Raw genomic sequence first — 12,988 nt, forward strand, 5'->3', positions numbered from 1 at the left:
CTTTGGACTTGGTGGAGACGTCAAAGGAGGTCAAATGGGAAGAGTGTAGAATGTTTGAAGGCTCCAAGGAGAGGTGGTGGCGGGTCACCCGAAAGAGGACGGTGTCGGGAGAGTAGAGGGAGCTCAAGCGAAAGAGTCGAGAGATCGAGTAAGAGGTTGTACGGCTTTTTGAGAGAAAGTGGGTAAAGAGAAAGAGAGGATTGCCCACAAGCTTGAGTGAAAAGGGGTGTCACGCATGCACCTCCGGGACCAAGGCTCCACTTGCGCCCTTGCACATGAGAACCCCAAGACTGCGACAATCTACCATCTCTGGTGCGCGGGCCACTGAGAAATCGCCACGCCGAACCCACGTTGCAGTCAGGCGCTTGGGCGCTTGCGTTTGGGAATTGTGGACTGTATACTCCATTCTGACAACGTATAGGACCTCGAAGCATGAACTGCAATGCTTGAATGCTGTACCCGAAATATCGGGAAAAGAACATAAATATTCAAAAATATTCCAAATTCCGCCACATCGCGCTGCACTTGCCCACAGTCAACCGCACGCAAGCTAGCAGCTAGCAGGCCAATTGGACTACCTGTTCATACAAATATGCGTGCTTCATTGCCTCCTTCGTGAATCAGATCAGTGCCACTCGCATCAAAACGTTTCGGATGTGAAACTGCCAAGTGATTACGGTCATTGGCCCTGCGGCAATGCGGTGTGTAAACATGTCGTTCTGGCCCTGGCTCAGAAACCCAGAGAAAGATTAAGAGCGTATGCAGGGAGGCATTCATGCATCACACATTACCTCACAACAGTGATAGCCTTGAGGAGGACAGTGACCAACCCCCAGCACTCTTCACAGTTCAAATGAGCGTCCCCTTCAGCACCTTGGCTCTCCTCCGTCGCTTGTGGAACGGCCCCCACAACCGCCCTCGAGGCCCGTATTATGCCTTCGACCTCCGAGCTGAGATTGCAGCGCCTCGTCCTCCTATAACCAATGGCGAATTCTATCGGCATGGGTTCTATCAGAGTATGATCGGACTCTCCTTCGGAATATGCATGGGGTGGGACCTGAGGGAGAAACTGGACGAGAGAGCCAAAATCAAGACTACTCGTCAGGCTCCACAAATCCCCTCTCCATCGACAACCTGAGCTGGCACTGCGATACGACTACGTACCATAGTTACATGGTGTGTGGGCGGGACATATATTTTGACTTGTGAACTTGGTATTGTATCAGAATGTGCTTGATACAGGAACATGTTTCACCGCTCCTACACCCCCTTCCACATCAGCCCATCAGCAGTGCTTCCATCACTGATCACTATGATCCAAAACAGGGTGAGAACATCGCTCTTGTTCCTGAAGATGGGACACTTGCCGCTTATACATATATCGTGATGGTTAGGACTCAATTGAGAGTATCCCCATCAAGAGGTTCTTATCCCGAACAAGACACTAGCAAAGGCACAAAACTCGACCGTGACAGACCTACTGTTATTGAGCAACTCGCGCCCGCCACCTGTACCCCGTGACATCGAGCAAAAGCAAACCCACCACTCCTATCGCCATGAACAGCCATATCTCCGTCTTGCTCAATCTACGCGCCTCTGCCCGTCGGGTCTGGCATGGCCAGAACCATGTCCCTGGAAACTGGCACTACGAGTGGCACCGTCAACAACAAGCGAGGCGCAAGCTCAATCGTCCAGTGGTGCGCATGTCGCATTTCGCCATTCTCTTTGCGCGGCGTTGTTCTCTCGGCTTGGGATGGGCGGGGGTGTGGGGCCAGGCTTATGAGCGATTGGGGAGAGGTGAGGAGGCGAGTGAGGTTGTGAGGACTGGAGGACCACAGTGGGGGTGGGCGGAGCGGCGGAGGACCGTCGCGCCCCCAGGTGAAGTGGAGAATGTTGGGGGATGAGATCGAAAAATACTTTATGTCATCAGAAACTCTTGACATTCTGCTACACTCTGAGGACCAATTGAAGGGGTTACTCGAATCGATCTGTACATAGCAACGGGCAAGCTGGACGGCAGTGGCGATCAAACGTAGCGGGTGTGCGGACCTTCACCTGAATTACATCACTTTTCCAACTAGATAAACGTTGTTTTCGCTTTATTGCTAGTACCACTACTCTTCGTCCTCTCGCAGCGTAATATAGAAACGTACATCCTAGTGCTCGATGTGCTGGTAGTCGGCCGCCATCTTCTCGTCCATGTGGCCCGAGGGCGGGGTGTGAGCTTCGGAGGCGAACTGGTCGACAACGGTGGTGCGGAACTTGCGGGCGGGGACGCGGTTCTCGAAGAGGACATCGAGTTCACCGTAGGTACGGCCCTTAGGCTCGGGGAGGCGGAAGTAGGTCCAGATGAGACAGAGGAAACAGAAGCCGGCCCAGAAGAGACCAGTCTTTCCGCCCCAGTTGAGTTTCTCGGGGTTGAGGAAGTATGGCTGACGGGACGTCAACACCGCGCTTCTCTGACACTTTGGGACGTACCATGATGACTGAGTTAACAATGCCGATCAGGTTATAACTAATTCTAGCGATAACCACTGTCTTCGCGCGCAAACGAGTAGACGAGAGCTCGCCAACAAGAGCGTAACAGACGGGACTGGGTGATCAGCGGATGATCGACGGGTCAAAAACTCACCCAACGGTCGAGTCGTAAATGAGAGTGTAGCCAAGGAGAAGTCCTCCGATTGCCCACTGTGCACCTGTGTTGGAGTTGCTGATGAAGCCCATGCCGCCGATGGTAACTAGCATAATGATCATTCCGATCTGACCAACAATGTAGAGACGACGTCGTCCAATGTGGGGCATCAAGAACCATGACGAAAGCGTGCCCACGATACCGAGTCCGTACTGCGCAATAGACATGTCGAACGCGTAGCTTGGGGCCAAACCGGCCTGCTCCAGGAAGTACGTGCTGACGAGTTAGCCAACAGTGGTAGGATGGACTGGGATGGATGTGGCACACCGGATCCAATTCGTCGCGGTGAATGTATCGCCGTTGAGCTTGCTCACCTGTAACCCATAAACGCAGAACCACAGAGGTTCTGGATCATCCATGCACCGGAAGACGCCTCGGTACGGCGAAGGTCGACACCCTTGAAGCAGTCCCAGTAGGATGTGCCCTCCGACATCTCTTTCTCAAGAGCGTTGGTGTGGACCATCATGGCGACCTGGTTGTCAACGAACTCATCCGTAGGGTTGGTGTTGAGGCGTCGAACGATGTGGCGAGCCTTGTCGATGCGGCCGTGGCGCACCTCCCACCACGGACTCTCCGGGGCGAAGAAGGTACCGATGAGGATGGGTACCGGCCAGATCCACTGAAGCTTGAGGCAAGTCAGAAAAAAGAACATACTCCGGTTTATAGCCTCGCCACTCACGCAGAATGGCATCCTGTATGCCCACTGCGATTCCCAAGTGAGGACGCCACGAAGAATACCCGAAGCTAGAAGCTGTCCAAACACCCAGCAGAGGTTGACGTAGGCGGTAAGGTACGGACGGAGCACGACAGGTGTGATCTCAGAGGCGTAGGCGGTGGTCAAGGTCTGGAATACACCCCAAGGAATACTGCAGTCCATCAGCAATGGCGATGAGGAAGTCTTTCCATTGACAGTCCACTCACCCCTGTAGGATCTCACCGGCAAGCAGAGTCTCTATGTTATGTGCGAAGACGGGAAGGAACACGAATGCGATCATTGCGGCCATCGAAACCATCATCGTGAGGCGGTATCCGAAGCGTTCAGAAGCCCAACCGTTGAGGGCGAGGCCGATAATTTCACCAACTTGGGCGCCGTTGGAGAGGCCAGCCTGCCACGAAGCCGAGATGATGTATTCACCGTTGGGGCCCAGGTGACCATACTTCTGGTTGAACTGGGGCAGCGCATAGAAGGAGCCGAGGAGGACGACATCATAACCTTCCATGCTGAGTTGTATCAGTTCGGGTTCCATCCGCTAATTGGCCGATCCTCCACTCCACCAACTTCCTGCCACACAGTGGGGCGATCCTTCGTCGCGGGAGTGCGATCATACCAGAACTCACATAATAGCGGTGGAAAGTAGCATAGACCATGCACAAGCCTTGGGGTACTTCCTGAGACCCTGCATAATAGACAGGTGGTGCTCAGACTCGGTGGCCTTGCGGGCGTCCTCGACGACACGGTCGTAGTCGGCAATGTCATCACGGAGGTTGACCTGAACGGCCACCGACTTGCGGCGGCCGGTGGGGTCGAAGGATTCGCGGCGGTCGTTGTCGTAAGACATGTGTTGTTGTTGTTGAGGGGGCTTGTGGAGTGAGACATGCGCTACCGCCTCTCCTTTATAGTGCCAGTCTTCTCTCGTGCGCAGCGGGGCCTTGACCGCTATATTCCAAACCTAACCACTCACCGGCCTCGAAACCAAACTGCAGCATCGGGCCAGCTGCAGGTGGGGCGGAATGATTTCGATTATCACGGCCCTCGTCTGCTAGGCCCTGCCGTCTGCAGCCGAGGCGCACCCCACAGCTCTGCTGTGTGGCAAGGGGCAGGGGGCGACGGACTTTCTGAGTTGTGCTGACGCTGTTGCTCACGCGTCTGGCAGAGGTGAGATCTCATCTCAACGTACTCGTGCGACTTCACATCTGTGGCCTGCCCTTAGTGCGGGTTCCCGCGTGAGCCCCACAACAGCCGTCACAAGGGGCCACATTGGGGGAGGGTCATTCCCTGCGCACCCCCACAGCAAGTACCATTGAAAATCGTGACATGGAAGGGACACGAGCAGTAGCTGTCGCCAATTTTAAATTGCTCGCCTTCTTGGCTTCTCCGCCGTGACAGCGGGAAAGTCAGCTGGGCCACATGGTTCAGGGGGAACCGAGCTAGATGGTCGGTTGCCGCTTCTCGTCCTCCACCTTGTCTGTAAACTGGCCGCGGGACTCGAGAGGATAGCGGGACTGCGACTGATTAACGACATTAGCGAACTACTTACGGAGCTGGGCACCTTTACCGCAGTCTGCCATTTGTGCACAGGCAAGCTCAGCGTCGTGACGTATCATACAAGTGCAAGCAGAATCTCGGCGCTGTGACACATCATACAAGTGTCTCAACAAACGATGACTTGCTCTTCGCCATAAGTTGGAGCACTGAACATGTATTGCTGCGCGAAACAAGCAGTGGCGCCAGAGCACACATGGTTGTCTCACCCTGTGTGCCTCCGCACATTGCTGAGCGATGTCGGGAGCCACCCTCGCATGCCTGTACCTATTCTGTCCCAAGCACAGTTGCACAGTTGCACACGCAAGTTCATGCGCACGTCAAAATGACGCAAATGCGCAGGTATTCCGCATGCGCGTGCCAGGTTGTGCCTGGTTAGACCCTCAACGGCAAAAAAAGAGGCACAGCGCAGAGTAGCTTCAGATGCCAAGCGAGGCTCACGCACGATACCGAAGTGGGGTCTAATTATGGCATCCCCCAGGTCCAAAAGCAGTCGAGAGCAACACGGAATTACCATAACCATCGCGCGTCCTCGGCTGGAGTTTCCTGTTGTTGAAGGCTATGTTGTCCCCTACCAGGTCTAGATTATCGGTGCGGAGGTCGGTCCGAGGCCGAGATGAGGGAACTGTGGTGGGCAAGGCCACTTCCTGTGTCCCCCTTCGCGTTACATGTTGCAGAGGTCTTGGTTCAGACTGGGGGAAGGATGGGGATATGGGGAGCCTCTACAAGGCTAAGCTCCATGTCGGCACTTGAAGCCAAGCCAAAATACCGGCCATTGTTGGAGGTGGTCATGCTTCAGATCCCTAACGTAAACCCCCAGATGATGTGATGTTTTGCATGTGGGAGTGTCTGCCGAGACACTGTAGGACACTCCAACGTGCAGCATCATGTGGGAGTGTCCTACAGTGTCTCGGCAACGCAACGACGGACGAGGCAAATTCCAGATAAAGTGGGGCGACGGGCTTTAAAAGACGGACATTTGACGTCATGTTCCACGGTGACCGACAAGAAGGTGCCCATAATTCCACTGCCATAACGGCCAACTGCAGAGAGCCAAAAAGAACTTTCGTACTTGATCGTGCATCGTGCATGGCCTAGGGAACTGGCCGGACTGGGAGAGGTGTGGTCCTCAGTCACAGGGGGCCCCGCTAACCAGACAACTTTATGTTTGGTCACACCTGGAATCGATCCCCGGTCAATGGTGTCACTCTGGGGAGGGTATATGCCCGTTGCCCATGCAAAATGCAGTAACCGCTCTGCAATCATAAACGTCTTGGCAGGAACGACCTGTTACGTAATCATCGACGCTTTGCCCATCACCAAGTTAGGCAGGCGCCAATACAACCATCCGCATCGTCCCAAGCAGGCAGGTCTACTGTCTGCCGAAGGCCTGATCACTACGCATGTGCTCATTTGTAAGCCTCCGAACTTGGTTCAACAAGTCCCATAAGCTGACCGCACGATGAGCACCGGGGGGAGGTGGGGGACTCGGTGTGGGCGTCGTCGGCCACCGTCTTTCCATGGTAAACGCCACAATCCTCCCCGTTAACGAGAGAGGGATCGACGTCCCGTTCACCGTTGCCTGATAAGCCTTCACACTCCCATCATAGAACGATCGACTTGGCGTCGTATTTTTGGCAATGCCCACCCAGATGGCCCAGCCATCCCAGAATCAATCTCTGCAAGCGAGCGGGCACTGTGAAGTTGTTCCGCGTCAGCACATCAGCCGCGCGCGGATTCGGACCAGACGTTGTTTTCCGACATCCGCGTCCGCAGCTTGAAGTGTTAAGCGAAGGAAGCTGGCCCGCGTGCTCCCGTAAGGTTCCAATCTCTAACAGTAGCCCTGCCCGTGCATGCCATGCCACAAGGGTCCCCCTTCCCGTTCCAGTGGTTAGTTTTGTTTTTTCAATCTTTTGGTCTTGTTTTTTCGCCTGACAAAATGCATCACGGATGCCCGTCGTCACCGGCACTGGAAAGAACCTAGTAGGTAAGGGGAGGAGGAGGAGACGCAGGAGGGGGATGAAGCTATGACAAAAAGTCCGACCGACGAGCTGGCGTCGGCGAGGTTGAGGTAGTCACACACTTCAAGTGCGAGTTTGGGTAGGAGGTTGAGAAGAGGGTGCTATTGCTTAGAGGCACTGCGAGTACCAGTCGTTCTGGTAAGTGCAGGTCGAGCCCGAGACACAGGTGGTGCTGCCAGTCCAGTTGGCGCCACCACACTGGCCCCACTTGGTGACAGTAGAGGTCGAAGCGGCTGACGAGGATGAGCAAGAGCCGGCCGAGGTCGCAGTGCCCGAGGTCGCGAGATCCACAGCAGCAACAATGGAAGACGAGGACGCACCAGCAGAGGTCGTGGCGGCGGCAACGGTCGAGGCCACAGCGGAGGAAACAGTAGCCTTGGTCGAGGTGGTCGAAGCCTTGGTGGTGGTAGCAACAGTGGTGGCAGCCTTGGTCGAGGTGGTAGCAACAGTGGTAGCGGCCTTAGTCGAGGTGGTAGCAGCGGCGGAGGTCGAGGCCTTGGTGGTCGAGGTGGACGAGGAGACACCGGGGAGGTAGGGCTTGATGGCGCCGGTGAAGAGAGTCTGGTCAGAGCCGTCCGAGTTGGGGGTGAGCGAGAGGGTGTAGTCAGTGGCGAAGGCACCGGCCGACCAAGCAGTGAAACCGGCAAAGTAGTCCTCGTTGGCGGTGATGTAGGTGAGGAACTCGGAAACGTAGGAGACACAGCCGTCGTTGTTGCCACCGCCGAACTCCGAGACGAAGGCCTTGCGGTTGTTGGTCTTCAGGTAGGTAAGGAGGGGAGTGAAGAGGTCAAGGCCGTTGTTGGTGCAGGTGGTCGACGATCCCGAGCCGTCCGAGTCAAAGTACTTGTGGACGTCAAGGACCAGGAGCGACTTGTCCGACGACGAGGGGTCGGTGATGTCGAGCATGGGGGCGTTGTTGCCGCCAGACCAGTACGAGGCGGTGTCCCAAGAGTTACCGGGGAGGAGAATGGTCTGGGTGGTGGCACCGGCGGCACGGATCGCGTTGACGGCGGTCTGGCAAGTGGTGGCCCAGGTGTTGATGTCGACATCGTGGGGCTCGTTCATGAGGCCGAAGATGACCTTGTCGTTGCTAGCGTACTTGGTAGCGAGGAGCGACCAGAGCTTGGCGAACTGAGCGTCGGTGGGGCCGCCCTGGCCGATGATGGCACCGTTCCAGCGAGCGTAGTTGTGGATGTCAATGAGGGCGTAGGCGCCGGTGGCGGTGACAGCCTGGAGCATGGTGTCAAAGGTCGAGACCTGCGAGCCGTCGAGCGAGGTCGACGAGGCCGAGGTCATGAGGTACTGCCAGCCGACAGGGAGACGGAAGCTGTGAGTGGCATTTAGCACTCGGCAATGCCGCCGGCAATGATCAACTTACACGTTGGCGCCCTGGTCGACGAAGTGGGAGATCTGGCTGGTGCCAGGGCAGTACGAGGTGCCCGAAGTGCCGTCAGTGCTCATGCCGAAGTCGCAACCCTGTAACCGTTAGCACAGGCATCATGTGTGTCCGTGTGCCACAAAGAAGTGGCACATTTTGAATATTGACTCACAGCGAGGTTGACACCGCCGACGAAGGGGAGGGCGGAGCGGCGGTTGAAGGTGATGGGGAGGGCCGTAACGGAGGCGATAAGGCTGAGAGCCGAGAAGAGGGCGCTGAACTTCATTGCGATGAGTGTTTTGGTGGTGGTATGCGGGAAAGCGAGGGGGAGGGGATGTTCTGTTGGGGTGGTGACGGAGGGAGGTGTTGCGTATGTGCTGTACGAGAGTTTGACAAGTGAGTGTGTTGTGCTGTCGGTACCAGACCGGTGAAGCTGTGGTTGTTTGGAGGGAGGGGGGAGAGGGAGACGGAAGAGTAGGAAAGGCTAAAGGATGGGGAGGAAGAAAAGACGGTTGGTGGTACTTAAGTATTGTTGCGAGGTGCGACCAGCTGTCAGGCATCAGCGCGCGAGCCACCTCTTCTCAAGCCCCCGTCCCCTCGCGTTCCCCTGTGGATGTCGTGGCCCGCAACATCACAGTGCAAACTGGGGGGGGTGCGTCAGGCGCGTGCGCAAGGTGCGTTGATACTGAACGGGGCCCGTCGGTCACACTCAGCGGACAGGCCGACAAGTGATGGCCTCGGCTCGTGGTTAACGGACCGACGCAACGCACCTGCCCCCAGGTTACCCAGTTCCACCCCGTGACGGACCGAGGCCGTTTGTGGCCCTCTTTGGACCTGCAATCGGCAGATGACGGAGCGTTGGGCAGGCAGGCCAGGTGCTCCCGACGCTCGGCGGCGCGTCATACCTGTCCTGCTGTCGATTTCGGGGGATCAGCATGAGCGCCGAGTTGTACGCCAGACGGTGCTCATGCAGGACGCGTCCTCCCCCATACCGGGCACGTCCCTCGCATACACCCAGTCCTTGCGGGCCGTGTCTTGCACGCGCCCGGCACATCCGGGTGCTGACGCCTCTTTTTGCGGTGACCTGTCCGCACAGTGTGGCGCGTCCGAAACTGGCTTGCCCGACGTGAGGGCTGCGTGTTTCCAACATGCCACCTGACACCTCAGCGGACCGACGCAAAGAGTCGAGGGTCTAAAGAGGGCCAGATCTCTGCTCCTTTCCATCCATCAGTGACGCATTGCAGAGCTTGCACGGTGGTTTGGAGACTGCGCGTGGGGTGGAACGTAGGTTTATGTGGATCCTGGCGCCACCACCCCACGGCCCAGCCATCTATAACCATCATTCTGAACCTGGCCGCCTGCACCCATGGCTCTCAGCGCACACCGCAAGAGCAACGCCAATAAGCATTGTCAGCTTGTGAGAGGAGGTTTCAGCATGAACGCCAGCCGAACCCTCTGTGCGCCAGGAGTGCGCCACGGGGTACGTGCCGAAACGGCAGGACTGGGCATGGAACATAGGGAAAAGAAACGTTCGAATCATGGCTCTGACGCGTCCCCACCGGAGAGCTGAGGGAGACGCTGGTACGCTGGACGCCTCGGCGGCCCGCTGGGCGTCAAACTCAATGGTCCAGTGGGCCAGTGTGTTGTGTGTGGTGTCTAGACCTTGCACATTGAGATGAGCCACTCGTTTCAAGACGCCACAGAACGGTGCGAGGGCGAGACGGGGTTGTTGACCCTGTACAGCGCGTCAGCATTCATCGGGGACACCTCTGCATACCGTAACAGGTGATGCATATACGGGTTTGTATCTCCTCTGGATTGAATGGAAAATGGGATAGGCCCTCTGCTAGGAACACCAGAAGAATGGGAAGAATGAAACGATGGAAAGACGATTATGAATCCAGCTTCCACAGCCTGATTTCTGGAACGGTCCGATAAATACGATACAACGACAGGCAAAAGCGGCAAGCGTACCAAAGGACGATCTCCGGCCGGTTTCTTTCACTCCATACCTCTTCAGGTTGCGCAAACAGCCCATTTACTAACCAGAATAGCTGTATACCTCTACTCTCCTTGTTCATTGAATCAACCTTGTGCTTTTCCTTTCTCGGCGTTGGCACGGTTTGACGTGACACAATATAGTAGTTCCTAAGTGTATACAAACAAAAGTTCAGTTACACATTCCTAACCTTTTCCGCAGTTGTCGGCCCGCCGGCACCCAGTCCAAGAGTACGGTCCTCAGAACTAGATCTGTGCACTGTGGGCTTCACGGATAGGTTTGTCGGCTTCACAACCCTACTGCAATTTGGTACCTCGAACGGCGGAATGGGTAACTGCAGATGCGTAGCCGGGCAGGTACAAACCTGCAATTGCTTGGCCACATTTGAGAGCAAGGACATTATTGGGCAACGTGTCAGACACACGAGGTGCGAGGGAGGTGGCGAGCAGCCGCAATGTGTTCGTGCGCGTACAGCACCTTACGGAGCGCGCACTGACGCTTGTAACGGCGAACACCGCTCGAGATACTCGACACACACGCGCGACACACGGCTCCGCCCTGTTCAGGTCTTGCAAGCGGTCGAGCTCCCGACCTCCGGACCTCCCGAGCTCCCGACTCGAGCTCCGAGGAGGCACAGGTGGCTGATACCCACCTGGTCTGCATTCATGGAGAGGTGAACAGGTCCGTCCTTCTCCCTGTCCGGGCCGACCGGGGTAGACGTGGACGTGCTGGTGCGCAGGGGTGTTCGTGGCGGTGGCGCGTCACCGGCTGGAACGTGTCGGGTATTGTTGGTCGTGGGCAGTGATAGGGTTTGAGTGTTCATTGTGAGTGGACGTGAGTTGTAAACATGGACCACACCGTGCATGAGACCCCAAAAGCAGTGTCTTCAGGCCATCGACCGGATGGACGGTTCTCCTATCTTTTACACGCGTCTCGCGACATCTACTGCGTCCTCAGCTTAATGACCCCCTCCTCCACATGGCAACCTCCCTTTCACCACCACCCTTCTGGTCAGGCCAGGTCCTTGTTTCAGTGCCGACTTGCTGGAAACCAAGTTTCTGTGCCAGCTTTGTGGACCCAATGTTGGCTGTCTCGATGATCTGTGTCAGGGTCAGCTCCGAGTTGCCGGTACGCAGGGTAAACGATGACTACGTCTTCAGTGCGGAATCAGAGAGAAAGACATGGGTGTGGGCATGTGGAGTGGAAGTCGCATGGCGGTGACACACACAATATCACGCAGTGGGTCGCATGTAGTGCGCATCAGAGTCGAGCCAGAGCGGGAGATGCGGGATGCGGACGCGAAGAGTCCTCGTGACTGAGGATGGTTCCGCCACGTGGAGCAAGAGTTGTGCCAGCTGTCCCGGCAACAAGCACAGCAGGTGGCCTAATGAGCCGAGCCATTCTTCTTGCCACTTCTCTGTGGCGGGAGAACAGCTCGGTGTGGCTCGCCGTGGCCGCCTATTGAAGAATTCCAGTTCCAGAATTCGAGTGCGGCGTCCTTAAACTCAAGAGCTTATGTCCGCCACTACACTCGTGGTTCACGCCCCCATGACCTACTCAGTCAAGCGCATGTGACTGGACACCGTGTTTGTTGATGTGCAACACGTCCCCAATCCCGGACGTCCTGTCCGCATGGTAGAGAAGGTTCCCAACCACCGGGCCGTTATCCCCCCACAGGGTACCGAGGTGGTCCATGGAGACAACGGCCTTTCCAGATCGAGCGCACGGCGACCCCCAGACCATCGGCATCCCGACAGAAACACGAGATAGAAACATAACAACAACCAGTACTCACTGCGTGCACTTCCTTTACACCGTTACTCTCCTCGCCCCACTCGATGAGCGTCTTGACCATTTGTGTGCCGACGCCCTTTCCCCAGAGACTCGGGTTGAGAGCGTAGGCGATCACCCAAACGTCATCTTCGAATGTGAGCGATGCGTCGCCGAGGTATTTGCCCGTCTTGTCACGCAGGACAATGAATGGAATAACGGAGAGCGGCGGGGTCGGAGTGGATGCGGGGCTGACCTCGCCTACGTCCGCCGCCTCTTCCTTGTTGGCCTTGAGGAGGGCGACGGCGGCCTTTTGGGAAGGGACGGTGAGGTCGAACCAGATGCGGGCGTCCGGGACAGTGTACCTGGGCTACAGTCAGCGGTGTGTCCATGCTCAGCGTGCCAGTCAAAAGCATGTGGCCATGATACACTGGACATGAACGCAGCACACTGCAAGATGACTTGGTGCACTCACGGGTATGGTCTCATGTACGACCACTTGCCCACGTCAGGAAAGTTGCTAATCTCACACTGGACCCGTTAACCACAGATCCCAGACGGTTGAACCCCTGTGAAGAGGGCTACAAGTCCACCCTGCCGATACACTCACCATTCCCTCCGTGTCCTCTGGATCACGGTACGGCGTGAGTCGGAACTCGTCGTTGACGCGGATGAACGGCTCATCGCCATCCCACTCGATAACGTGAGGCATCGTGTTCGGCGCTAGTCGTCCGAGCTGCAACGAAAGTCGAGCAGTAAGTCAGAGAGTGACGATGGGATGGAACAAGAAGAGCAAGGCCTGTCATCGAGCGAGTCAGCTATTGACAAGCGCCGCCAGCGCGCGCGGTCGTGCAGCGCGTGGGTC

At 56.6% G+C, this 12,988-nt stretch overlaps 3 protein-coding genes across 3 annotated transcripts; all 3 read right to left on the minus strand.

The window, feature by feature from the left end:
- Positions 1–2,156: 2,156 nt before the first annotated feature.
- Positions 2,157–4,251, minus strand: EHS24_002501 (uncharacterized protein; the record flags this gene model as incomplete). Its single annotated transcript, XM_028618237.1, has 7 exons — positions 2,157–2,432; positions 2,479–2,593; positions 2,633–2,908; positions 3,007–3,317; positions 3,372–3,558; positions 3,614–3,913; positions 4,031–4,251. 7 exons carry the CDS (start codon positions 4,249–4,251, stop codon positions 2,157–2,159), a joined length of 1,686 nt encoding a protein of 561 aa, XP_028473193.1.
- Positions 4,252–7,084: 2,833 nt separating this feature from the next.
- EHS24_002502 (uncharacterized protein) lies at positions 7,085–8,640 on the minus strand (the record flags this gene model as incomplete). The annotated part of the gene is made up of 3 exons (XM_028618238.1): positions 7,085–8,303; positions 8,355–8,452; positions 8,527–8,640. 3 exons carry the CDS (start codon positions 8,638–8,640, stop codon positions 7,085–7,087), a joined length of 1,431 nt encoding a protein of 476 aa, XP_028473194.1.
- A 3,270-nt stretch (positions 8,641–11,910) lies between these two features.
- EHS24_002503 (uncharacterized protein) lies at positions 11,911–12,835 on the minus strand (the record flags this gene model as incomplete). Its single annotated transcript, XM_028618239.1, has 4 exons — positions 11,911–12,060; positions 12,149–12,488; positions 12,599–12,654; positions 12,734–12,835. The coding sequence occupies 4 exons, from the start codon at positions 12,833–12,835 to the stop codon at positions 11,911–11,913; spliced, it is 648 nt and encodes a 215-aa protein (XP_028473195.1).
- Between the last annotated feature and the right edge of the window lie 153 nt (positions 12,836–12,988).

Source organism: Apiotrichum porosum, assembly GCF_003942205.1.
Source record: "Apiotrichum porosum strain DSM 27194 chromosome Unknown scaffold_13, whole genome shotgun sequence".
NCBI lineage: Eukaryota > Fungi > Basidiomycota > Tremellomycetes > Trichosporonales > Trichosporonaceae > Apiotrichum > Apiotrichum porosum.